We start from the raw sequence: 27,316 nt of genomic DNA on the forward strand, positions 1-27,316 counted from the left end.
TTATCCAGGTTTCAAGCCAGTCTAATTCTGCAGTGTATTTTTATTCTGGTTTTAGTGGTGTTTTTAACACATACATATTTCTTTATCAGAAACCAAGGAAAATTACTCCTTTTTCACTGAAGCTGCATATACTAATTTTTGTAATAATTTTGGTTGCTAATCACAAAAAACATTATATTTGTATTATTTATTGGGCACAGAGAGAGAGAGCTGTGCAAGAGTGCAATGGTGAGGCTTAATGGAGTATCATAGCCACAGCCATCCTTCTGCAGTTTCACTGCTAGCACCAGCCAGGGCAGAGTGTGGAGAACAGAGACTGCTCTGCTGTTCCAGCTCCCAGTCTAGGGCACCAAAGGGACTCAGATCAATTCTGTTGCTTGGTGGCATATGAGCAGATCCTGTGCTGGCTCATCCCTTCTCTGAAAACACTTCATTTCGGTGGCAGTGTCTTCCCAATTCCTCCAAACCCACTCCAGCATGGTGGATCAGGGTTTTTTCTTACTCGGTTGCAGTAAAAAATGAGAAAGTGTTGTCCGCACCTTAAAGTCTTCACAAATTTATTATTTAAGTACATATATTCTTATTCTTCTTCTCCCTCCCCTTTTAAATTAAAGTATGAAAACCTAATGAATTTGTAATGTCGCTGTGAACAGGCTAAGCAATTACTTACACATGTAAAATAGAAGATATGTCCAGTAAATAGTATGCCAAGAGATCTTCAACTGTCTAATTTGAGTGTCCCTTCTCCAAACAAGAGGGGTGGAATATAATCTCATCCCCATATATAAAGATAAAACTTAAATCTGAAAGCTCTCCTGTCCGCATACAGTATCAAGAAGGAAAGCGAGAGGAAAAGAGTACAGTGGAAAACATACAAAGAAATTCTACAAGCCAGTTTACAACTGTTACTAGCCCACCAAATGTTTCACTAGCTTATTTGCCAACTTATTGAAGCTTTCCTTACCTGTAAGGCAGTGGTGTCCTTTTTTCAAAGAGGGCCAGATTTGATGAAGTGAAGGGCCGTGAGGGCTGACCAAAGGGTCGACCAAAGTTGTTAACCCTTTTTTTAGGATTGAGGTTGTTGTTGAGTTTTTATTAGAACTGAAATTGTTGAGCTTTTTTTAGGGTTGAAGTTCTTGAGGGGTTTTTTAGGATTTTAGGAAATAAACTGCCACAGGGGCCTGATTAAACTGACCGGCGGGCCGCATTCGGCCTGTTAAATGGAATTTGGACATGCCTGCTGTAAGGTATGCTTTCTCAGTACAAGCAATCAGTCAAATGGCTGTTTATATAGGCCTGAAGGAAGTGTCTAGGGAGAGACTGTAGGGAAGCTGCTTTATTATAGTAAATTGGGACTGTGAGTGATGATTTCAAATAGCTGTCAAAGGTAAGCAGGTTGGACGTCTCCCTTTTTGGGGAGGAGACTCAATGATAATGACACTTTATTTAACAAAGGCATTGTTTTTTTTCCTCCCCTTAAAGATGGCTACCATTTGCCTCTTGCCGTGCCGCCTCCTGTGATGGTAGGCACGACCCCCAAGACAACAGGGGAGAGCCTGCACAGAGAAGACGGACACTTCCACTACTGTGGGATTAAGACCATGGAACTGTCAGACAGTGACCGTCCTGTCAGCTTCAGCTCCACCTCATCTTCTGCATCCTCCAGGGATAGCCACTGTTCCTTTGGCAGCAGAACAACCCTAGTTTCAAACAATCACCTGGGCTTATTCAACCAGGATAAGGAAGCAGGGGCCATAAAGCTAGAGCTGAGCCCGGCCCAGCGATTTTCCAGCAAGGAGCTGAGAAAAAACAACCCTCCAAAGGAGCAGACCTCTGACGGAAGTCTTGGGAGAAAGCCAAGTATGCCATGGAGAGCTGAATCTAAGGAAAGTAGCAGAAACTGTGTCATGTCCTTAATCGCTGAGCCTCCAAGCCCAAAGCTCCTGTACGTTGACAGAGTGGTCCAAGAAATCCTGGAGACAGAGAGGACGTATGTGCAGGATTTAAAAAGTATTATGAAGGTAAGTGGATCACTCTTAAACCCTAATGGGATGGACAACGTGCAAAATAAATCCTCTTGCAAACAATACCAAGAGCATGTGGCTTTATTGCAAGTCTTGCACTGAATTGGTATGTTGTGGTGGGCAGCTCAGCCAGCTTTCTGTGGGTGAATAAATGCTCGTCAGATATGATATTGGGGCAGCAACATAATTCCTATTTGTAGAGGTGTCTTCCTGGACAGGCAATATGAATTGCGGGTAGGGTTTTACAAAATTGTTCATTGTTTGCTAGATATTTTCTAGCATCGACTGTACCATGTTTTCAAAACCTCTTGGATAGTTTTGCCCTCAACCCATTTCTCTCTGTCATCAGGGTTTATAAACTGCTCCTGTTCCAATGTTCATAGAATCTCTCATGAATCTCAATGGTTTCTCTAAAATGGTACTTGGTATTCAGAGCTGTTTTCTTCTACCATCACCCGCAGCAAAGATGCTGGGATGTGCACACACACCATGTTTTCCTCATTATGTAGAGCTAGTGAAAGGTGCTCCTACTTTTAGGTGCAGCAGTGGGCCTCCAGCCACAAGGATATTATAAACCTTGAGTGGCCAAGGAGGACGGAACTCCACCAGTGACTGGAAACTTCCTGCCTTTGCTGAGTATTAATACCACACGTATCACATCCAGTTCTCTCTATTATCAAACAAATGTGGAATTTGAATGTTCTTTTTGGTATAATGTGGAATTCTTGAATGTGTGACCAGCTCTTCCAAATGTTCCCCTATCCATGCTCCTAGGTGAACTATTTTTTATTTATTGCTTTGTCAGTTATGATTCTTTGGCCTCCTGTCCAGTGCAGACACAAATCATAGAGACAAACACATAATCTGGAAATCTTATAATGTGTAGCTTCGGGCAATTCTCTCTGTTAAGTACATCACTAATCCGGAAAAGAAAATACTAGTCTGATGATGACACAAAAAAGCAGACAGCAAGGCAAAAAAGATTATCAAGGTTTGATATACAAAGGCATGTTTTCTTTAAAAAAAAATAATCCCCAGAAACAAGTCTTTTCCTGCACAGTTGCATTAAGTTCTTTAACTGCTGGTTTATAGTAAAAATCATCTATATGGAAGGCATTTTAAAGGTTCTTAAACTTGAATGAAATAAAACTGCTAAAGCAAGCAATTCTTATGTCCAACATACTTGTCCTGCATAGATCTGAATAGCGTTTAGAAATTTCAATACAGCTGCTAACCCAGTTTTCAAATCTTCTTATTTTCACAATAAAAACGGTGTTTACTAACTTATAGAGCATAAAATAACTGCCAGTTTTTCAGCTGGAAACATGAGCACATGTTAAGAGATAACATTGGTGACCTCCACTACTGGATATTGGAGAATTTTTTTTTAAATAATGCTATATTTGGTTTAAGCTGCAATCTTACATTTCCTTCCCTAGTAGCCTTGGGAAGGGGTACAATGCTTCTCTGCCAGTGGAGAGGGAGGCTCACTGGCACTACTATTGCTGGAAGACGCCGCTTTATCCAAATTATGGGAAATTCTGCTGGTTTTGATGCCCTTCTGGCAGTGTTGCAGCATGCAGGAGACAAAACATCCTGCAGCAGTTCATCAAGGCTTAGGGCAGCTTAGACATGTTTGAATTACAGGGGGTCTGTATGCTTCAGGGCTCACAATTTGGCTTTGCTCTCTCCTTCCCACTTTAACCTTTCAGTCCCCCTTCTGTCTCTTTTTAAACAGTGGAGAGGCTGCAAAAGGAAAGAGGCACGTGAAGCTTGAATGGGTGACCTTCTGTGTCCTAAACGATATCACCAATTCCTCCCGCAATTTTAGTGCTTTCTGCTAAGATTAATTTATGTGATGGTAGATGCATTTCTCGCTAGCTGTCTACTTAGTAGTGACTCTCAATTCACTCTAAAACTATATTTTCTTGAGATTCTAATGGAAGGTAGGAACATATTTGGCATAAAGGAAGAGTCATAATTTTAGACCTGGTTTATTACAGATCTCCATGAGAATTAAATACACCTTTTGGTGGTATCCCTTTTCTGCCCCTTCTTATTTTTGAGGAGTAGTTAAGAACTGGAGTAGCAATAAGCATGCTCAGATAAAGACTGAGAAGAACATAGTGTCTCAGGCTTTTGTACATGTGCTGAGATTTTTGAAACGTTCCTCAGTTACTGATGCTGAAGACACCACATGGCTTTTAAAAGGCCATGTCTGAAAAAAACATTGCACTGACTGTTCTTGCTTTCTAGCTGTTAGCTGAGCCCCTGCTGAGGAGTTTTAGTAAATGTGGCTTGTAGGTAGTGCCTTACATGGTTGCCAGTATTAACGGCGGTTTCACTACACGATTCCTCTCGTCTTGGGGCTTCTTTCCCTCTGCCTTCCTAAAAGAGTACAACTCTACTCCCTTTTTTTGAATGCTGCCTCATATTTGGGGTCAATTATCGTTCTTAGGAATTTACTTTGCCCATGCAGCATGCTTTATCCCAGAAAGTAGTCTCTAGAGCAAGCAAAATGCAGGACAGTGCCTGCCCTGTGGCAATCGGCTTGACTTTGTCAGAAGCAGCTAAAATGTTAGAGGCTTTACCTTCACTTTGGCCTCCTGGGAAGGCAGTCATGAACATGCTTAGCTGTATGACAAGTGGTATAATCATCTAGTAGCTAATTAGAAGTAAGATGGCATTCACCATGGTGTGATTAAAGTATTTCATATCACCTGGAAAAGGAAGGACTGCTATTGTGGCCACAGAATCCAGTCTCCCAACTCACATTTTCTCTTTGAACGTATACGCAGCTCGAAAGACTAGGTGCACACTTGAATAATTATGCCCTTCGAAGCCACAGGTCCATTACAACATATGCAGAGGTAGGCATTACTGTTTTTCGAGGGCAGTTGAGCCTTAAAAAATATTTGCTGACAAGGTTATATGAAATCTGTAGGACAGAGAAGCAAACACAGATTGATAGGTATATCCTCTAGCACTGCTAGACTCAGGTGTTTCATTTGCCCTGTGCTCCATGAATTGTGTGGTGTTGTTTTTAAGACAGCTTAGAAAAATTAAGACGAACCCCATTCATTCTTAACCAAGATTTTGAACTGTTTCAGAACCTGGTTTCAAAATTTGGTGAGCTCATGGCTTAGGGGTGGCTAATCTTAGAAGCTGCTGGCAGCTCCCTTTGTTCCTAACCATCCTGGCTGGGGCTGATGGGAGCTGGATCCCAGCAATGTTTGGGAGAGCCCCAGGTTAGCAATTTCTGCCATAGCCCTATTCAAGCATTAAAGGGGTGCTATGATGAGGGAGTTGGGACGCGGGTGGCGCTGTGGGTTAAACCACAGAGCCTAGGACTTGCTGATAAGAAGGTCGGCGGTGCGAATCCCCACAACGGGGTGAGCTCCTGTTGCTCGGTCCCTGCTCCTGCCAACCTAGCAGTTCGAAAGCACATCAAAGTGCAAGTAGATAAATAGGTACCGCTCCGGCGGGAAGGTAAACGGTGTTTCTGTGTGCTGCTCTGGTTTGCCAGAAGCATCTTAGTCATGCTGGCCACATGACCCGGAAGCTGTCTGCGTACAAACACTGGCTCCCTCGGCCAATAAAACAAGATGAGCGCCGCAACCCCAGAGTCGGCCACGACTGGACCTAATGGTCAGGGGTCCCTTTACCTATGATGAGGGAGAGAGTGAATGTACTCATTCGCCCCCGGGACACTCTGAGGTGTCCCTGCCACCCAACCAAGCCACCTTCCACATGTTAGAGGGTGAGGGTCTTCAGCAAGGACCCTGCTATACTCATGGGGTACTCCTTGCAGGCTCCCCACAGGACACCCTCTGCAATGCAGAGTAGCAGTGACTGAATGGGGCATAACCTGCTAGTGCAGGAGTGAGGAAACACCAGACTGTCAGCCAACCTTGGCCTACCATGTTGTTTCCGCACAGTGATGTCAGCCAATGGGCAGGAGAACAGGGTTTAATCCTGCATTGGCTGTATGCCCTTGAAGTGTTAGTGATGATTAACATTGATGAGCATATGATTCTTAGACATCATTACAAGTTGTGTTCCAATGAAATGTTACTGCTCAGTCTTCTTCTGTAGCTGTGATTATGTTGATGTGAATAGGTTGCTGGTCTGGGCAGAGGATGCGCTTGGAGTTTTGCTCCAGGTCAAGCACCACTGGGAAGGAGATGACTGCATCATTCCAGATCTTCGGTGTTTTTCTGTTTCTGCCTCGGTTGGCAGAAACTCAGCAAAACTGGATCTTTGTCACACACACACACACACACACACACACACACAACCCGGATGTACACCAATAGTCAAAAGTAACTATGCCAGTTTCTTAATCCTGACCATTGGAGAATATTTCAAAGTTGCCTGTAATAGCTCAAAGCTGATTTCAACAGCTGGGTGGGATGCCACAACACAAATTGGTATGTAATTCTTCAGTAATATAAATGAATGCTCTACAGATCCTCCCTTAATCTTTTTTTATACACTTTCTGAGTGGAAAAGACAGTTTGCTGGCACTCCTAACTGTATTGAGCTATAGAATTGCCCCAGAAGATTAACACTATTGTACTTGCTGCTCTTGTTAGCAATGAATGGATCACTCAACCAAACGGTTGGTTGGCTGACTAGCAAGCACTATTGTGTATGCAAATCAAAATAGATAAAAAAGGGGTGAGAGTTAATCTGTTTCAGCTTTTGGAAATCTCTGGTTCTTTTAGGAAGGAAGGGAAGAGAATGTTAAATGCAATATACGGGACAACTGGTTAGCCCCCCACCCCCCGAAATTATTCCTGTAACAAAACTAAATGATGCTGCTGCTTTAGAGGAACATAAATAAACAGAGTGTAAGTTTGGTGGCAGTAGTGTTCTAATTATTTTATCTTATTGTAAGCAGGTTGCTGCTTGTAGAATTGTCAACTAGCCATTTTGCACAACTGTTTTCTTCTTGATAAGCCTGTGCAGGATGTCCCTAGAAGGGCCTAGAATACATTATGGAGACCTCCTTATGAATTCCCATTGCAAAATACAAAATCTGACTTCCAAAATGTATTGCTCTTGGTTAGTGTAGCGACCCAGCTTGCCCTGGACTGAGGTTCACACACAGTAGGATACCTTGGCAGGAATGCTTTCCAAAGAGTATCCCCATGGGTTAAATTCAAGAGATCTTTTCCTTTTTTCCACATATAATACCTGGGGTATCTGACATTGTTATGGTTATGTTTTGAACCTTTCAAGTGGATAGGGAAGTCTGGACTGGGTCAAGAAGCATGGTTTTTCTTCTCTGTAGGTAGTAAACTATGGTTTAATAGATTTTATAGATGGGATAGCATAGTTTTGCAACATGCAGAGCTATATTTCTTGTTAGAGTAACATGAAATAATGAGGCCAATGATTCCCATCACCTCCTTAAATTTACGAAATCACCTTGGAAAGTAGGTGGAAGCGATTCAGTACTGTTCTTTTTTATGATTGAAAAGGTCATTAATACAGTTGTACCTCATTTTGCGGCTGGGATCCGATTGCAGCCAGGAATAGCATTAAGTAGTTTTTGTTTGCTGCTGCAACACACTGTTGATGCATTTTAAACTTGTGGTCAAATAAGACCCCTAGATCCTTTTCACATGTACAGTGGATCCATTCCAGAGGCCCGTCCATAACATGAAAATCCCACAACTCAAAGCGCCACGTCTGCGCAAGGTGTGTGGTGCAATTTGGCGCTTCTGCACATGCGTGAACGGCAAAACCCAAAAGTAACCCGTTCCAGTACTTCTGGGTTGCCACGGGACACAAGACAAAAACACGCAACCTGAAGCGGACACAACATGAGGTATGACTGTACTACTGACAAGCCAGGTGTCCCCCATCTTATATTTGTGCAGCTGGTTCTTCCTGCCTATGTGTAGAAACTTACATTTGTCCCTATTGAAATTCAATTTGTTAGTTTGGTTATTTCAAGTGTATTTGATTTGAACCCGATTAAGCTGTCCTGATCATGGCTATTGATTTATATTGGTGTGACTGCACAGCCGTTTCAAAAATATCTGTAGTGATAAGCATTATTTTAAGGGGTTTTTCTAGCAAAACTAGCCTAGGATAACACTTTATTTGCAAGTATGTGTTGCTTCAGTTCTCTGCCTCCTGACATTAGCATCTCACAAGGAAATGGTCTTTTTTTGCTCTTATAACATGCTTTATTTAAATTTGAAACTTTGAAATGCTGAGGGAAAAGGCTAGCTGTATAGAAATAAAGCCTGATCTTTTGTAACCCTGCATATTTTTTCATAGAGCAGGAAAAGGCTTTTAATCTATAGTCTTCCAAAAATGCTTAAACCAAGCCCACTCTTGGACTATTTTATATATACATAGATATTGAAAAACAAAGAATTGTTTTTGTTTCCATGTCTGAGAAAGTGATCAAAATTGCCCATCTATTGCCTCTTGCTAAACCTGTTTCTCAATTCAGGTAAGCACTGTTTATATAGCAAGTGATAAATGTGTTAATAATCTAGTTAATTCCCATATTCTGTTTCTGTGGCTGAAGTGTCTTTGTTGATACAGCTTTGTTGATGTGCGAGACACAGTAATCTTTTAACAGGCTTTCTTCTCAGTGCTATGAATAGTAAATGATCTGATGTCCTCACTATTACATGGCTGAGAAAATAGCATGGGAAAGCCACAGTCCTTTTCTCACATTGATTTTTTTTTTTGTATGTCTTATATTATGCTTCCCCACAGTGTATGCCCAAACCTTTCCTACATCTGGGGCTTACATCTATGAACTCAGACATTCCCATGTTTATCATGCTGCTTCGGCTATAGAACAGAGGTCCCTAACCTTTTGATGCCTAGGGAACATATTTGACAATCTAAGAAACTAAGAAATACCCATTTAAAAACTAGTGATGCTAAGACACTCCCCCTCACACACAGAAAAAAGGGCAAAACACCTGTGCTTCCCCCCCCAAAAAAAATAAAACACAAAAAAGATAACATTCCTCCTTTTTCTTCTCCAGAAAGAGCAGTGAATGTTTTGCTGTAATTTCAGGGAGACAATAAGACTTGGCTCTGATAGCTTTAATAAAGATTCATAGACCATTTCATTATGACGGTTGCCAGCTATGTGATTAGGGAGTTTCCAGCCTTTTTATTATGGCTTCATATGCTTGCAGCTGCTGTGACATTGTTTGCTGCTGCAGTTTTGTTTGACCTTAAAGGGTCAAAGAATCCTTAAACAGAAAAACCCCCAGAATCTTTGTTGCATAGCTTTGATCATTTTCCTTCAGAGACTCACTGAGAGATCAAGTTTATTTCTAAATGACATTTCTGTTTCCAGGTTGAGTTTGCAGAGCTATTAGATGACCAGGCATAACAGGATGCAACGATGCATCTCTGGGGACTGGGTTGTTGTTGTTTTGGTTCCATCTGCTGTATTACACTTCATGATCATGAGAAAGTTGACTTGTTCCTTCTCTTGTCACACTCTTATCACAACCCTCACAACCTACTGCCTGCTAAGAGTTTTCCAACAACTTTTTTTCAGCCCCTGCCAGCTGAAAAAGTGGTTATGACTTGTAGACCCTTCCATGCACATTGCTCACCACCTCTGCATTATATACTCCTTAAGTGCTTTTGCTTGGCTGGAATTTGTCCATGAACTCTGATGAACTGTTTGCTTACTTGGATAGAGAATGGAGAGGGGCGGGTGGGTAGAAACTAGCCTACTGTACGAAGGTAACATTTACATTAAATTATCTGCCTTTTGGCTCTGCCCTGGACTGGCCTGCCACTGACATGTGGCCCTCAGAAAGTTGCCCAGAAGGGAATATCATCATCAAACCTTTATTGGCATCACATACAAACATTAAAAAAAAATAGGCCAGTGCGATCTCGTCACCATTTCAACAGTACAGTCATTTGCCAAAGGGAAGAAGAGGCGAGAAATCTATTTCATCTTTATGGGTCTCCAGCAAGGGCAGGATCCTGTAGCGTACTTCGGTGACAGAAAATCAAATAGGGGAACTTGGCTACTGTCTTGGTGAGCTCCTGGTCTCTCCCCTGTAATAAGAAGCATATAAACTCTGTCTCTGGTTTCCATGTTGTAATACATAGATGGTCTAAAAATTGTTGGCGGAGATCTTCATACATTTTACATTTATGGGCCATGTGAGCTAGAGTTTCTACCAGGTGGGCATCACATGGGCAGGTCCTATTTCCTTCTGCCATACCTGCAAACCTACCCCAAAGGAGGTTAGAAGGATTAGAACTGAACCTAGCCAGCGAAAAAGCCCAGAAGGGACTATGGCCCTTGGGCTAAATAAGTTTTCCCTGCCAATAGGGTATAAGTTGCATCTCTTCAAAGCACACAGATATGTGGACCTGTGCACAGGTGTACTATTCAATCCTGTTCCCCAGACGTACCTGAAAGATGCACAGGGAGCCCTTCTAATCAGCTGTTTGGTAGGGAAACATCCAGAGGGCCTCACGAGTAGCTCTGTATCATGTGATGTGAACTGCAGACTGAGGAAAGGGGATACAGTGGTACCTCGGGTTACATACGCTTCAGCTTACATTACGCATCAGGTTACAGACTCCGCTAACCCAGAAATAGTGCTTCAGGTTAAGAACTTTGCTTCAGGATGAGAACAGAAATCACACAGCAGTGGCACGGCAGCAGCAGGAGGCCCCATTAGCTAAAATGGTGCCTCAGGTTAAGAACAGTTTCAGGTTAAGTACGGACCTCAGGAACGAATTAAGTACTTAACCCGAGGTACCACTGTATTGAAGTTCTGTTAAAAGAAACAACACACTCTCCTTTAACCCTGCTGATGCAGTTATTTATTTTTTTACCCATTTCCTGCCCAGTCTTTATTGTGCAATGTAAAGTTTTTATAGTTCTCTTAAGATTATTTTGTAGTATTATATGGTGACATTATCTTGTGGCTAACCAGATGCCAGAAGTCTGGGGGGGCAGGAATCAGAATTTAGGTAGACTAGTTCAGTAATTTCACTCACAAATACTTGTCCAAAACTATTGATGGTTGTGCCAAATATCCAACAGATGACTAGTCTGTTTATAAAGCAATCATCAGGTACTTTGGCAATACAGATATTATGTATTACAATATATTGTGTGTTTCAGTATCATTGCAATATAGGCATCTGTATTCTCATGATATTTTAGTGTGGTTTAGTCAAAGTAGTGCCCTCCCACAATTGTTGGACTCTAACTCACATTAGCATTCACCAGCCTCGCCAAGGGACAGAAATGATAGGAAAACATTACTTGGATGGACCTCATTAGCTCCCTCCGCTTTTGTTCTTTTTCACATCAAACAACATTTGCTCTTACAAAAGCAAATTATGAACCACTTTAAAGTAGTAAGGTTTCTATATAAGTTTTTGTCGCTTTTAAAAAGCTGGTTACTGTGGGTCTGTAGTTGTTGTTAGGGCAGGCTCAGTTTGTTACATCTCATTCTATTGAAATATGTGTTAGAAATTACAACTGGGGATGAGCTTTTCCTGTTTTGTACTCATTTTTTCCACCCTTTTGACCCAGGTTGCAGAGTGTGTGTGTAAGGAGCAATCCTTTCTGCTTCATGAAGCCTCTTAAGTCTCTGTTCCAAGGGAGACTGTGAGTGAAAACAAAAGGTCACACACAGTTTTGGGAAGCCCCCGGGACATTGTTATAATGACTTAATGCACAAACATATTTTAAGAGAACAGATTTAATGATGAGGTCATAAGTTAATGGAGGCTGGGTGGAATGGAATGTAGAGGTGTAGATCATGTATGCCAGAATGTTTAATGTCATGGAGCTTCCTTGTTGTAAAGCCCCCGGTGTGTAGATATAAAATTGCATTTTGGTTAGGTGATGCTCTTCTGTGCTGGAAGTCAAAACCTGCTTATATGTGGACAGAACTCGTTAAGAACTCATGTTCATCTTTATGTGCTGTTCTTGGTGCTGCAATATTTTGTTTTGCTTGTTTGTTTAAACGATCAAATTATTTAGAAAAGTTAACCTATTGTGAACATGCCCAGTGATTTTTCTCAAATAAGTTTCCCCTTTGTTTTTATCTGATTCTCTCATGTGGGTTTTGGAATTCAGTTACTATATAACAAGATCCTCATGGTGTAGCTGACATTTCCCAGAATCCCTTGTATTCGGTGCTATGGAATGTTGTGTTGCCATTGGTAAAATGCCACCACACGTTGTCTAAACCCTCAGGCTCAGGATCATGTCAGGGTTTTGTTAACATGGTTCCAGCTGTTCTCACTCTTAGTCTATTGTTTTCCTTTCTCCTGCAGAGTTTCTTTATAAATGTTATGGAAGCACACTAGGCCTTTTGTTGTTGTGTTAAATAGTAGTTTTAATGCTAGTTCACACAGGTATTTGATTATCATAATATCAAAGGACGACTTTGAGTTCTAACACCAATGAAGGGAGCTTTGGCACTCAAAGTCTCCCGAAGCAGTATTTTTCAATGGAGTCAGTTTCCACACTAAAACCCCACTACCACCATAGATTTAAAACAATATGATGCCATTTTAAACAATCATGGCTTCCCCAAAATAATTATGGGAGCTGTAGTTGGGTATGGGTCCTGACAGCTGTTAGGAGACCCTTATTCCTCTCTCAGAGCTGTCATTCCCAGAGATCCTCGTGAAGAGGGACTGATTGTTAAACCCAGTGCTTTTTTGGGGGGGGACACAGGGGTACGCATACCCCTAAACATTTTGTGAATTTAAGTTTGGTCTCATTGAGGAGCAGAATTTCATTATGAGTAGGAAAATGAGAGTACCCCTAAACATTTTTTTAGAAAAAAAAAACATTGGTTAAACCACTCTTGGTACTGCAGTTCTGGAAGGGCCTGTCTGGTAACCTACAAATCACTGTTTTAAAGTAAATCTTCCTCAATTAGTTTATAGCTCTCTTGCTTGTGTGACCTAAAATGTCATCTCCACAACTCAATAGCATGCAAATGAATCTTCTCTGCAATATGTTCCCGAGCACATGCAGTTTCTCATTAGTATACCAGGTGGGGGCTGCAGAAGAAGAGAGACCTTGTTCTTTATAAACTGGGAACCAGGACATTTATATTGCATTGTGTTTGAGAGTTTTAAAAGTGCTTTTTCAATAGCTCTGAAATATGGTAATACTTTTCCAGGTCTCCTCTTATCTGTATGAAGTGCATGTGCTTTAGCGATGATACTTTATGTTGTTTTTAAAAGAAACCCTGCTTAATATAGGAAGATGTCATTGACCTTATTGAGTAATTAATGGAGATAATTAAGCTGTCACTGTGGGTGAAATCTGAATACGTTGCAGCTTGAGAAACATGCACAGTCTGAGCAGCAAAGCATTCAGTCTTTGGGTTTATTCCTTTGGTATTGGTGAACAGATAAGTATTGTTATTTTCCATAATGGAAGGACTGTTCAGTGTGGCGCTACTGAAGGGATTAGTGTAATATAAAGTGAAATTGATCTGGAGCAGACTCCTCTTCCACAATTAAAGATAGTTCCATTTACCGAGGAAGAAAAGATCAGACATGTTTAAGACAACTCTTTTCATTTATTTCATAGGATTACCTTGATTGTATCACTGACCAATCCAAGCTCTCTTTGGGGATGGAGGAACGATCAGCTTTGTTTGGAAACATAAAAGATATCTACCATTTCAACAGGTGAGTAAATATTGGACTTAAATGAAACATATCTGGGGACCACAAATCAAAGCTTTTGTTCATTTGTGCACTCCCCCCAACAGATTAAATATTAAAGTAATACTAAAGTAGGGGTGGTTGGTGCTTCAGACCTCTGTGCTGTGAAAAAAAATGCTAGCACAAGACATTTATGGGAGTTCCCACTGCCATTGGAACAAGTGCCATTGGAATAAGCCCTGCATATGAATGGGTAGGGATTGAAGCATGTTTTAAAAGAGTGGTAGAGCTGGGTATCATCCGCATACTGGTGAACACCCAGCCCAAATCCCCTGAAGATATCTCTCAGTGGCTTCGTATAGATGTTGAAAAGCATGAGGGAGAAGACGGAGCCCTGAGGCACCCTACAGGGGTCCGAACTCTCATCCTCCAACACCACTTTCTGGACATGGCCTAGGAGGAAGGAGTACTGCACAACAGTTCTCTCAGCTTCCAACCCCTGTAAATGAAGGTCAGTCGAAGGCAACCTACCCTCACTTTGGCAGCAGCCCCGAACAACTTACAGGCAGCAGCCCTGAGCAAGGGAAGACCAATCTGTCAATACCTGCTGGTGAGTTTCTGTACCAGTTCTTTAGGCAGGAAGCTTTTGCTTCAATCAGAGAGGTCCTCTTCATACTTTTGGGTGTTTTGGGGGTTTTCTTTTTATTTATTTATTTATTTGAATTTTCCTGCACTGCTTATTTTCATTGAAGGTAAGAAGAACCCTTCCATATCTTTTTCTAATTACCTTCTAACTACCTCTAATTAGCTTTTGCAGATGAATGCCATGGAGTCAGGGGGATAACAAGCTGAATACCCAGTCATTACTTTGTCAGATTTTGTGGTGTAGTTGAAGATAGCATAAAAGTACACATTCCTCCATAGTTGGTTCCCAAAACAGTTCAGTTGTGCACATGCACTTGTTCTCCCACAAATACTACCCTTCTAGTCCAGAGATTAAACACCTGACGATGTAGCTTTGTATTGCAATAGTGCTCCATGTTCATATTTAGCTTATGTAATTAAAGAGCGATGGAATACAGGGTCAAAGATCTAATATGGGCTTTAGTGTAAAGTGCTGCTGGCATAGATAACTGTTATCTTGTATCAAGAGTTGGCCGGCATAGGGTTCTGCCCCTTCTTTTTAAATGTATGCCCCTTTTAAAAACATTTTATGCAGTCATTTCTGCAGACATGCAATATTGAACGATTTCTCCACTTTGACCTACTGGCTTCTTGTCAAGAAAAGCCTTTCCTAAGTAGTGCCAGGCAATGCATACAAACATGAAATTTAAATCAAAAGATAAAGACGTGTAAAAGAATGGCCCTCTAAGTGGTTTTGGCTGCTACACTTTTTACTGCATTTCTCTCTCTTTTTCAGTTTTTGGCAGCCTGAAGTTCACTAGGCACAGCACAGACTTGTCAGGGCATTTGAAAAATGACAGTCAGCTTTGGATTATTAATTCTTTGAAGCCACTTGCTATTCTTCATTTGTAAAATTTAACATTCTGCCTGGACCGGGAGAAAAGGAGGGATTCCCTCCCTTTACTACAGTGGTGCCTCGCAAGACGAAATTAATTCGTTCTGCGAGTTTTTTCGTCTAGCGAATTTTTCGTCTTGCAAAGCACAGTGTCGGGAAAGTTTTGGAAAAGCTTCAAAAATCACCAAAGTCTTCAAAAACCTCAAAAAAGGCTACCACTCCGCGTTCTATGAGTTGCTCCTCGAAGTCAAGTTGCAAGTGTATTAACGGTGTTAAGAAAAAGGAAACAAACTTGCAAGACGTTTTCGTCTTGCGAAGCAAGCCCATAGGGAAATTCGTCTTGCGAAGCAGCTCAAAAAACGCAAAACCCTTTCGTCTAGCAAGTTTTTCGTCTTGCGAGGCATTCGTCTTGCGGGGCACCACTGTATTCTGTAATGTCTTGATCCTACTGAGATGCAAGGACCTAATAATATTTTTACAAACAGCCCCCCTCCCCAATACTATGCAACTCTTTAAGGAAAGGGTAATTGTAAGCAGGAACAGGAAGTACAGAGCTGTGGGCACCAAGCACGGGGATTAAATAGGCCATGACTTAAAAGAAATGTGGGAACGAGAACATAGGCAATGAGACAAAGTGTGAAGGGATGCCGGGAACCCACTCAAATGAGATGATCAAGGATAACTAGCCAAGATGCCCCTTGGCACAACTATACTGACCTTTTAAGTTAATGCCCAGAATTTACCCATTTTCCTCCTCTTGTAAAGAACATAATGTGAGGTAGGTTCCTCACTGGAGTTGCTGGTTGACATTATTTTACAACCGAAAGCAGCATTCCCTGTTAAAAGCTGCTGTGTAGCTGTGTGAATGCTTGCCATTCCCTGTCTCACTGGGATGAATCTGCCATTCATCTCCTAGCCAATATACAGCAACTTGCCCATTGTATGCAACCTGCATACAATAACACCTAGGTTGTTTTCACAGTTACCTGGGGGTTGGTGGAATGTATTTCTGAGTAACCATGGTTAGGATCACATGCCGAAGATTCGCCTAAATATGATACACAGAGACATATGCTTCTTTCTTCCACAGTCAAATCAAAGCAGTTGGGGTGGAGATAAAGCACAACTGTGTGCACTGTGTTAGTCTGTACTGGTTGTTGCAAGCCTATGCCTGCTCCGTAGCAACAACCTCACTGATCTCAAAGGGCCTGCTAAGTCAAATGCAAAGAATCAGGTTTGTAACTGTAAGTTCAGTTACTGATGGATGCTTTTGATATTTCCTCCCCAACAGCAGACTAATGAGACTGTGGCAATCCTGATTATCTTTGGTGCCTCTAAATCTGCTGTAAAGCTTATAAACTTACCCTGCTAATTATCCACTCAGTTTTGTTTAAAAATAAGCATGCATCCACTTACAGCAACAATTAATGTCAAAATCTATTTGGCTACCAGCGTGCCAAAAGTTAAAAGAACAGCTCGCATGTGAGAGCCTGCTTATAAACACAACAGGGCAGGGTTGTTTGAGCGTATGGCCTAGTGCAAGAAACCATTTTATACTTTGATGTCTCTCTTCCACCTTTCCTAAGTAGTGTAAGCAGTGCAATGACTTATGTTTTTTCTCCTCGTTGTGATTCAAGGGTTTTGGTACATCATTGAGAAGGGAGTAGCAACCAAAGTGCCTAGAGAGAGAATCCTTCCTCAATAGGAGAGGGAGAGATAGGTATGTGGCCCCGTAATATACAGCAGCACTATGGGTGCTACGTGCATGGATCACTGTGCTTGTGCATGGAAGGCCTCCCTAGTGCTGCTCTTCATGCACCTTCTGCGTGTTTGTGTTGCCTCTTCCATTCAAGGTTTTTTCAGCTACACAATACTCTCTCTGTGTGAAAGAGAGCGACAGAGATGCAGAAAGGTGCATAGTGATGTTTGTAAAAGAGCCACACTATGGAGGTACAGGGGGCGGAGGAAGGGGGTGCGGTGGGTGTGAGTCGCCCTGGGTGTCACCACTGGGGGGGTGACAAAATGCCGGCGGCACTCACTGTCAGGCCTGCAGTGCGCCCGAGCCACACATCTCTCCTTAGCCACATCTCTCCGAGCCACACATCTCGCTTAGGCGTACACAGGCTCCGCACTGCCCAAATGGTCCGCCTGCTGCCTACCCCCCCCCCCCGCTGTGGTGCGGCTGAGTGGGAGGAGGCAGGCAGACTCCGGAGGCCCCGCAGTGCGCCTCACCCTCACCCCGCCCCTATGAGTGGCTCGCCCTGCCCCTATGGGTGCGCCGCCCCAGGCTCCCGAGCTGCTTCCTCCGCTGCTATGGAGGTGCGCAAGTTCCATGCTCCCACTTTCTTGTAGTCAGAAAGTACAGAAAAGAACTGGCTGTATTTTAATGAAAGACAGAACTGGTGGTAGAGGCAAGAGTACAAGCAAAATGGTGAAGGCATGTTGGGCAAACGAAGGCAAATGCTGCATAATTTATTGATAGGGTAAGAATAAAGGAAGTGTTAGAATATTAGTAACCCCAATAACTAATGAGGACTTAGCCCTATAGCAAGACATAATATTAACCAGGGTACTTTATTTCAAATATTATGTCAAGTGCAATGCTAATTTTGATTGTAGCTGGTATATATCAGTGTGTGGTTCTCCATATTTTTATTTTTAAAATGCAATCTTTCTTTCTTTCTTTCTTTCTTTCTTTCTTTCTTTCAACTACTTCTTTCAGTGAACTTCTGCAAGATTTGGAAAACTGTGAAAATGATCCTGTAGCTATAGCAGAATGTTTTGTTTCTAAGGTGAGTAATACTAAGGTGATATTGATCTGAGCTATAGCATATTACAGCCTCTTTGAATATAAAACTCAGGATGATTCAGTCAGTTCCCAAATGTCTGCAACTGAGTTAGCTGTGTAGTAAAGTTTTTCAAAGTTAAAAGAAATATTATTTTTTTATGGACATTAAAATATATTATTTCCTTCCCTCCCTAAATATTTCTGAACAGATCAAGAACTATGAAAACATTTTGAGACCATTTCCTTTTTCCTCACAGATCACTACCAGGACGGACTTATTGAAATGATTAAGAGCTGTGCAATTGTACATCTGTGTCTCAGATCATTACAGCTTTTGCTAAATTCCTGTATATTACATTTAAAGGAAGAAAAGCAAATGTGACTCATCTCTTTGGGCTAAAGCTATATTTATCATCTTTAATATTTTCAATATTTTCCTCTAGAGCTGTCATAAAATAGACTGAGAACACATTTGTCAAAAGGAATTTTTTTAAAAAAAATCCATAGTTGCATGCCGTATTTGTTAGTAATTCAAATTATTGTGGTGTGTGACGTAATCTCACATTTGCTATGAAACTCTGGTATAAGAAACCTTTTTGAGTAAACAGGAAGAAAGTAGGTTCCCATATAAAGGACTACCTCTAATGCCCCTCTTCCCCACAACCTTGAAGTGGCAATGGAGAGTGGGAATTTCTCTCAAGACATGTGGACTGCTTGCACATTTCTTTTATTGTATATATGATATCCCATGGTATGAGTAATGAGTTGCCTGAGTGATTTTGTTAACACTTTTTTTTTTTGCAAAGACTACACATAATTATCCATCTCCTATAATTCATATCTGATTATCCAATGTGCCAGCTTTGCAACCTGGCTATGTGGACTGGAAACCACATTCTGCTTCAGAGAATGGTGGATGAAGTCACCAGTATTCTATTCTCAGCTGTTTCTTGTATTTGGTGTAGGATTTATTCTTTTACCATGACTGCTAATGTTTTATATTATGGACGTGAGTGGCGCTGTGGTCTAAACCACAGAGCCTAGGACTTGCCGATCAGAAGGTCAGCGGTTCGAATCCCCGCGATGGAGTGAGCTCCCGTTACTCTGTCCCAGCTCCTGCCAACCTAGCAGTTCGAAAGCACACCGCTGCAAGTAGATAAATAGGTATTGCTGTGGCAGGAAGGTAAATGGTGTTTCCGTGCGCTCTGGTTTCCGTCATGCTGTTCTGTTCTGCCAGAAGCGGTTTAGTCATGCTGGCCACATGATCCGGAAAACTGTCTGTGGACAAATGCTGGCTCCCTTGTCCTGAGAGTGAGATGAGTACCGCAACTCCAGCCTTTGACTGGGGTCCTTCAACATTAGATAGATAGATAGATAGATAGATAGATAGATAGATAGATAGATAGATATAGATAGTAATAGCATTCCATTTCATCTGGGTGAAATGAGTTCTATGGTTCCTGACATGATCTGTAGGTACATAGGGTGATCCTTAGCTGAAGCTGAACAGGTCAAGGTCTGATCAGGACCAAGGTGCAGCTACATAATTTTAGACCCTGTACTTAATGTCCTTATGGGGTCCTGCTTTACACTGCCATGTTGCAACATCAGCTGTGAAACACATAGGTAACACTTCTTTTATTCTTGCCTCTTCCACCTGATTCAGCCATGCCATAGTTTACAATTGCAGCTGGTGAGGGTGAAGAAGTAGAAAGTAGGAATTGAGGTCAGCAACCCTAAGAGTCTGGCACCTAAGGAAGGTCAGCATGGGTTAGGTTAGAAAGGACAGTCTAGGAAACTTGGAAGTTCCCCTCTCTAACTAATTTTCCCCATGCATTAAGTCTTGGCATACAGTGGTACCTTGGGTTACATACGCTTCAGGTTACAGACTCCGCTAACCCAGAAATAGTACCTCAGGTTAAGAACTTTGCTTCAGGTTGAGAACAGAAATTGTGCTCCAGCAGCGCAGCAGCAGCAGGAGGCCCCAGTAGCTAAAGTGGTGCTTCAGCTTAAGAACAGTTTCAGGTTAAGAACAGACCTCTGGAACAAATTAAGTACTTAACCCGAGGTACCACTGTAATTCAAGACTTTATGTCCTAGTCACATCAGGAAGTTTACTTTCTTGGGTGGTGGTGGGACTTGGCCAGAGCTCTCCTTAAAGGTAAAGGGACCCCTGACCAGAGCTCTCCTTACTGTGTTGCAAATATACTGACAAATGCCAGTTAGTTTTGAAACTTGAAGCTCTGCAGGGTAAATGTTTTCAGTTCAGTCTGGATTTTGCTTCAGGTTTCAAGTGACAAATGCATTATTGCCTTTCAGAAGAATTGTACTTATTTTCTTCAATGTGGATACGGTTAGTTTTCTTGGCTTTGTCATTGGAACATCCTTTTTCATTCTTTCTTCTTATCAGCTGTGGTTGGCTGAGGCATTTGAACGAACAGTACTGTGCTTTAAGAGAGGCAAATGTCCAAACTTTTGACTCTGGTCCATGGGCTTTATGTCTTTTAGCTTCAGAAATAAGAGTACAGTTTTGTCCTTTCAGCTGGTCATCAGAAGGGGAAAGTTTAAGGCAGTTGTGAGCTGGCTGCATCTGTTTCGCATCCTCCCCTCTCCTGTTCACCCCCTTTTTTTATTTTTTTTACGAGATATTTTATTCGTCATGTTAAACTTCACACAGTAGAATAATCTGGAAATATATATTTACGCCTAAAAATAAAATATACACAGATTTCTATGTTTTAAGTATTGCATGATGTTAACACTTTCATGGTCTACAGTATTTATGGCTCTCTGCTGGCCATGTTTCTAAGCTCTTGCTGAACATCAAAGGATCTTACTACAGGTTCAGGAATACATTACAGTGGTACCTTGGGTTAAGAACTTAATTCGTTCTTAACCTGAAACTGTTCTTAACCTGAGGTACCACTTTAGCTAATGGGGCCTCCCACTGCCGCTGCTGCGCAATTTCTGTTCTCATCCTGAAGCAAAGTTCTTAACTCGAGGTACTATTTCTGGGTCAGCGGAGTCTGTAACCTGAAGCGTCTGTAACCTGAAGCATCTGTAACCCGAGGTACCACAGTATAGTAATGCAAACTAGAACTGCAGGTTTGATGGAACTTAGAAGGGTCTCAACACACAGCCTATCCTCCCCCCAACTCATAACGTTATGATTTAATAACTATGAAATCTAAGCACAGTTATTGTAAGCTAGACTGCTATTTTCTGCTTTTTCATACTTTCTTCCTTTTTAAATTCTTATTTACAGTTTGGGTATAATTTTAATATTGAATTCTGCATTTGAGAAGCCATTAGTAGGCCCCTGCCCCATTACATGTGATAACTAGAATGTGACTGGATTTCACCAGTGAATTACAGACTGTAATGTCTCTGTTGCAGATTGTGGTTTCACTTGATTACTAGTTCTTTGTAGGTGAAGGTTTTTACCATAGCTGGAGTTGTTTTTAAAAGCGTGTGCATGTCATAGGCTGTGATGCAAGCTTATTGTGTGTCATGCCAATGAAGATAGCTGTAAGTCTTCCCATCTTAAATAAAAGATAAAATATCAGCAGAGGCTCAGCTGTAATCTTCCATTATTATTGGGTTGATTGTCACTGGATTGCATTTTAAGCAGGATAAGGAGTTTTTACTAATCCTAAAAGGAAAAAAGGCAGATGGCTTATGTTTTACAACACACTTATCATGCACTTTATCACAAACTGTGAAACACTACAGAAATCCTTATCACCATCCCCCAATTAAGACAAGACTGAGCAACAGGTGACCAGCTTCAAGTATCTACTGCACTAAACAAAACAAGGTGTGAACTGGAGGCTCATGAGTAAAGCAAATTGCATTTATGACAGCCCTTTCCCTCAGCTGTGACGATGACAATGGGCTAGCTGTAACTGCAGTCATCTTATTTGCATGTTAGAACTTGTTATGTAGTGTAGTTTCACCCTGGGCCAACAGGGGGATACTGTATATAGTTTTCACTCAGGTCTGTAGATAGTTTTCACTCAGGTCCGCGGCAGTTATTTTAGGCGGGAACTCTGGGCTGTGGTGGTTACAATGTTGACAGCCGGCTGCCTATAAATACAGGCCGGCTGAGCTGTTCTCTGTCAGTTTTATTCCAGCTTACCACAATAAAGAGCTACTTGAAGAAATCGCTGTGCCGGCTGCTATGTCAACCCACGACTTAACACTGGCGACGAAGGTGGGATTGATGGACATCAGAGCACAGCTAGATGCGGCCAGCCTCTGAACTGAGCTGAATCACTGAGCTGAATCACAGAGCGAAATCACTGAGCGAAATCACTGGGCAGAACCAATTCAGAGCTGACTGTTCTGGCTAGAGCACTGTGTTCCATCCATCACCCTTCACGCCGGCATCGGAATCATGGCTTCACTTGTGCCTCTACCGCCGTTTGCGCCAGCCTCTGAATCATGGGACTCCTACCTCGCTCGGTTCGACTGCTACCTCCAAGCCAACGAGCTGACAGCAGTATCAAAGGATCGGAAGCGGGGCCTATTCCTCAGCCTCTGTGGGCCTGAGGTGTTTGAGACGGCCCGAGCGTTGGTTGCGCCTGAAGCAGTCCAGGCAACACCATGGGACACGATCCAAGAGAAGCTCCGCAACCACTACGCACCAAAGCCGTCCAAGATTGCTGCCCGCCATGCGTTCTACCACCGGAACCAGGCAGAGGGGGAGTCAATCAACAACTACACCACCGCCCTGCGACAGGCTGCAATGCACTGTGAGTTCCGAGACTTAGACGATGCCCTGATGGATCGAATCGTCTGCGGGATCCGGGACATCCATCTGCAACGGCGCCTCCTAGCCAAGCCAGACCTCACGCTACAGAAAGCCATTGAGGAGGCTGTGGCCTCAGAAGCTGCTGAACGCTCCGCCCAGGAGATCCGCAAGTCCAGCAGCCCGCGTCTTGCTAGGGAGCCAGTTCCGGTGCATCATGAAGAGGCCAGCAGTGAGGAGGCATCCTCCAGTGAAGACGATGACGTGCACCAGACAAAGCGGGAGCGCAGGAAGTTCCAACAGAAGTCCAAGGGCCAACCGGAATGTGCTGGCTGCGGAGGCAACCATTCCCGTGCCAAGTGTCGATTCAGAGACGCCATCTGTAGGAAGTGTTCCAGAAGGGGCCACATCGCTAAGGTCTGCCGATCGGCTCCGTCTGACACCCCCCCTTCATCGACTCGCAAGTCCAAGTCTTCACTCCAGTCTGCCAAGGAAAGTTGTTTCGCTCTCACCAACTGCCGCTGCCCGTCTGGAACCACGATTGGCCAAACCGACTCGCCTACGCGACGCAAGCTGAACGTCACGGTGCTCATTGAAGGAGCTCCATGTGACATGGAGATCGACACCGGGTCTGCCCTGTCCATCGTGTCATGGAGCACCATCAAAAGACTGGTACCCAGAGTGTCCAAAAGGCAACTCGACTCTCACCGCGTACACCTGAGAGACTACCAGGGAAACGACATTCCCGTGGTAGGCGTTGGCCGGTTCCGGATCGCTTTCAAGGATTTTTCGGGCCTGCTCCGGTTGGTGGTGGTCGAAGGTCAGCGGCCAAGCCTCCTAGGGCTAGACTGGTTTGATGCCCTCGGCCTGGAAGTCACCGGCATCAACTGCATCTCTAACGCAGAGACTGAGGGTCTGGTCAAAGACTTTGCCGAGGTTTTTGACGGCACCTTGGGCCAATATACAGGTACGCCCATCTCCTTTAGCCTTGATCCACAAGTCGCCCCCATCAAGCTAAAGCCACGCCGGGTTCCCTTTGCTCTCAAGGCTAAGGTGGACGAACAACTGGACAAACTGATTGCCCAAGGAGTTTTGGAGCCGGTTGACCATGCAAAGTGGGAAACCCCCATCGTCACGCCTGTCAAGCCAGATGGGTCGGTGAGAATCTGCGCTGACTACAAGTGCACGATCAACAAGGCACTTCAGCAGCATGCTTATCCGGTTCCTGTTGTCCAACACCTGCTGCATTCCCTGGGTGAGGGTAAGGTCTTCGCTAAGCTGGACCTTGCCCAAGCCTATCAACAACTGCCAGTCGATGATGCCACTGCTGAAGCCCAGACGATCGTCACCCACCGGGGGGCATTCCGTTGCCGCCGGTTGCAGTTCGGGGTGAGTGTGGCTCCTGGCATCTTCCAAAGCCTTATGGAGCGTCTCCTGCAAGGGCTTCCGGGCGTGGTACCATATTTTGATGACGTCTTGGTGTCTGCAGACTCACACCAGCAGCTGTTCGAGCGCCTCCGTGCCGTGCTGACCAGGTTCCAGGAGGCCGGGCTCAAGGTAAAGAGGGAGAAGTGCCAGATCGCCGTTCCACAGGTAGAGTTCCTGGGCTATCTTATCGATGCCTCCGGTCTTCATCCAACCACATCCAAGATCCGCGCTATCCAGCAGGCCCCCACCCCAAAGAACAAAACGGAGTTGCAGGCATTCCTGGGGCTGCTGAACTTTTATAACATGTTCCTGCCCCACAAAGCCACAGTGGCTGAGCCTCTTCACCGACTCCTTAGCACTAAGACGCCTTGGGCCTGGGGTCATCGGGAGACGGCGGCCTTCAACGCGGTCAAGGCTCTCCTTTCTTCAGACAGTGTGCTGGTACAGTACAGTGAATCCAGGCCGCTGGTCCTTGCCTGCGACGCCTCACCTTTTGGCATCGGTGCTGTCCTTAGTCACCGTTTTCCAGATGGAAGAGAAGCACCGCTCGCCTACTTTTCCAGGACACTATCTCCGACGGAACGGAATTACAGCCAGCTCGACAAGGAGGCATTGGCACTTGTGGCTGGAGTGAAGAGGTTCCATGAATACCTCTATGGCAGGACTTTTGACCTCATCACTGACCACAAGCCACTCCTGGGCCTCCTCGCCGGTGATCGTCCAACTCCACCGGTCCTCTCACCACGCATGCTGCAATGGACTGTTTTCCTGGCTGCCTACCACTACCGGCTCATCCATCGCCCGGGGAAATCGATGGGCCATGCCGACGCCCTCAGCCGTTGCCCTCTTCCAGCATTTGTGGAAGACCCGGCTCCAGCTTCATCGCTCCTTCTGATTGAGGATCTTCCGGCAGCACCTGTATCGGCTGCCACTGTGGCCTCCGCATCTGCCCAGGATCGCACCATCAGCCGGGTGCTCAACTGGGTGTGGAGGGGGTGGCCACAAGGGCCTTTTGCATCGGAGTTCCAGCCCTTCGCAACCAGACAACATGAACTCTCAGCTCATCGCGGCTGCCTGCTGTGGGGAGACCGCGTCGTGATTCCCCAGGGACTCCGTCAGCGCGTCCTGGAGGCTCTGCACGTTGGCCACCCGGGAATTGTCAAAATGAAGGCGTTGGCTCGGTGTTACGTCTGGTGGCCTAATATGGACGATGCCATCACTGCCTGGGTGTCCGCCTGTCAAGCGTGCCAGGAGTCGAGGCCTGCACCACCGGCAGCTAAGGGACACACCTGGGAGACGCCAAAGACACCCTGGTCGAGGGTGCACATCGATCTGGCTGGCCCCTTTCACGGCCGGACCTTTATGGTAGTGGTGGACGCCTATTCCAAATGGCTGGAGGTCGCCCTGATGCCCTCCACCACTACCGAAGCTGTCATCCGGGTGCTGCGAGGCCTGTTTGCAACGCATGGGTGTCCTGATGTCCTTGTCTCTGACAACGGACCGCAGTTCACGTCAGGCACGTTTGAGCGGTATCTTTTGGGACTGGGCATCCGCCATGCCCTAACGGCACCCTTTCATCCATCCAGCAACGGACAAGCGGAAAGAATGGTGCGCTCGACAAAAGAGGCACTGGCGCGCCTGGACCGGGGAGACTGGCATGAGCGGGTCGCCGAATACTTGTTCGTGCAACACATCACCCCTCATGCGGCCACAGGGAGGAGTCCTGCTGAACTGCTTATGGGCCGCCGCCTCAGGTCACCGCTTGACCGGCTACACCCAGACTTTGCCGTGGCTGAACCCCCAGGCTGTGCCAACGCACCACGGTCATTTGTCCCAGGAAACCAGGTCTTTGCCCGGAACTATGTGGGGGACATCCCTTGGGTGCCAGCCACAGTAGTGGGAGTCACTGGACCTCGCTCGTACCAGGTGGCACTCGAAGACGGACGCTTGTGGCGACGGCACATAGACCAGCTTAGGCGCAGGGTTGCGGACTTGGACACTACCGAGGTGCCCCCAACTGCGCTTGCGGCTCCAGAAGAGACACGTACAGATGGCGAGGCCCCACCTACACCTCCCTCGCAAACTGCCAGCGTGGAGCCGAACCAAGCCGTTTCAGAACAGACTCAGACCACTCCACTTGCGGAGGCTCCACTCACAGCAGCGGATCCAGGGGAGTTGGTTCCAACGCCACCTAGGGTCGCACCACAGCCTCAGCGAGAACTGTGTGGCCCTCCGGACTTGGCTACCAGTCCCCGGCGGTCTGGCAGAGTTTCCAAGCGCCCAACTCATTTAAAGGACTATGTTGTTGGACAGGTATCACTGTTGGTCTAAGTATGGGAAATGTAACCGATATGCTTTTGTGCCTAATTGAACCATTACGCATAGTGCTGTATATAAGGAAACCATTACGATTGTAACTAACGCCTTATCTCGGTGGGGAGGGGTGTTATGTAGTGTAGTTTCACCCTGGGCCAACAGGGGGATACTGTATATAGTTTTCACTCAGGTCTGTAGATAGTTTTCACTCAGGTCCGCGGCAGTTATTTTAGGCGGGAACTCTGGGCTGTGGTGGTTACAATGTTGACAGCCGGCTGCCTATAAATACAGGCCGGCTGAGCTGTTCTCTGTCAGTTTTATTCCAGCTTACCACAATAAAGAGCTACTTGAAGAAATCGCTGTGCCGGCTGCTATGTCAACCCACGACTTAACAGAACTTGCATGTGAATGTATGTTGAAGTTAAAGGTAAAGAACCCCTGACAGTTTTAAGTCCAGTCGCAGATAACTCTGGGGTTGCGGCACTCATCTCGCTTTACATGCCGAGGGAGCCAGCGTTTGTCCGCAGACAGTTTTTCCGGGTCATGTGGCCAACATGACTAAGCCGCTTCCGGCAAAACCAGAGCAGTGCATGGAAATGCCATTTACCTTCCCTCCGGAGCAGTACCTATTTATCTACTTGCAGTTTGATGTGCTTTTGAACTGCTAGGTTGGCAGGAGCAGGGACCGAGGAACGGGAGCTCAACCGGTCGTGGGGATTCAAACTGCCGACCTTCTGATTGGCAAGCCCAAGAGGCTCAGTGGTTTAGACCAGGCTTCCTCAACCTTGGCCCTCCAGATGTTTTGAGACTACAGTTCCCATCAT

The 27,316-nt window shown here is 44.5% G+C and overlaps 1 protein-coding gene across 12 annotated transcripts in view; it reads left to right on the top strand.

The window, feature by feature from the left end:
- The window catches only part of PLEKHG1 (pleckstrin homology and RhoGEF domain containing G1), a 107,182-nt gene that overhangs the window by 60,324 nt on the left and 19,542 nt on the right, over positions 1-27,316 (top strand). For all 12 annotated transcript variants that reach the window (XR_014524371.1, XR_014524372.1, XR_014524373.1 and 9 more), the window contains 3 exons: positions 1,483-2,021; positions 13,615-13,715; positions 17,933-18,002. Coding sequence is in view for 7 of the 12 variants with exons in the window: in XM_083496391.1 (XP_083352517.1) it covers positions 1,483-2,021; positions 13,615-13,715; positions 17,933-18,002 (710 nt within the window). In the remaining 5 variants the exon portion in view is untranslated. The remainder of the gene's footprint in view (positions 1-1,482; positions 2,022-13,614; positions 13,716-17,932; positions 18,003-27,316) is intronic.

This window comes from Podarcis liolepis, assembly GCF_965112155.1.
Source record: "Podarcis liolepis genome assembly, chromosome: 3".
Classification (NCBI taxonomy): domain Eukaryota; kingdom Metazoa; phylum Chordata; class Lepidosauria; order Squamata; family Lacertidae; genus Podarcis; species Podarcis liolepis.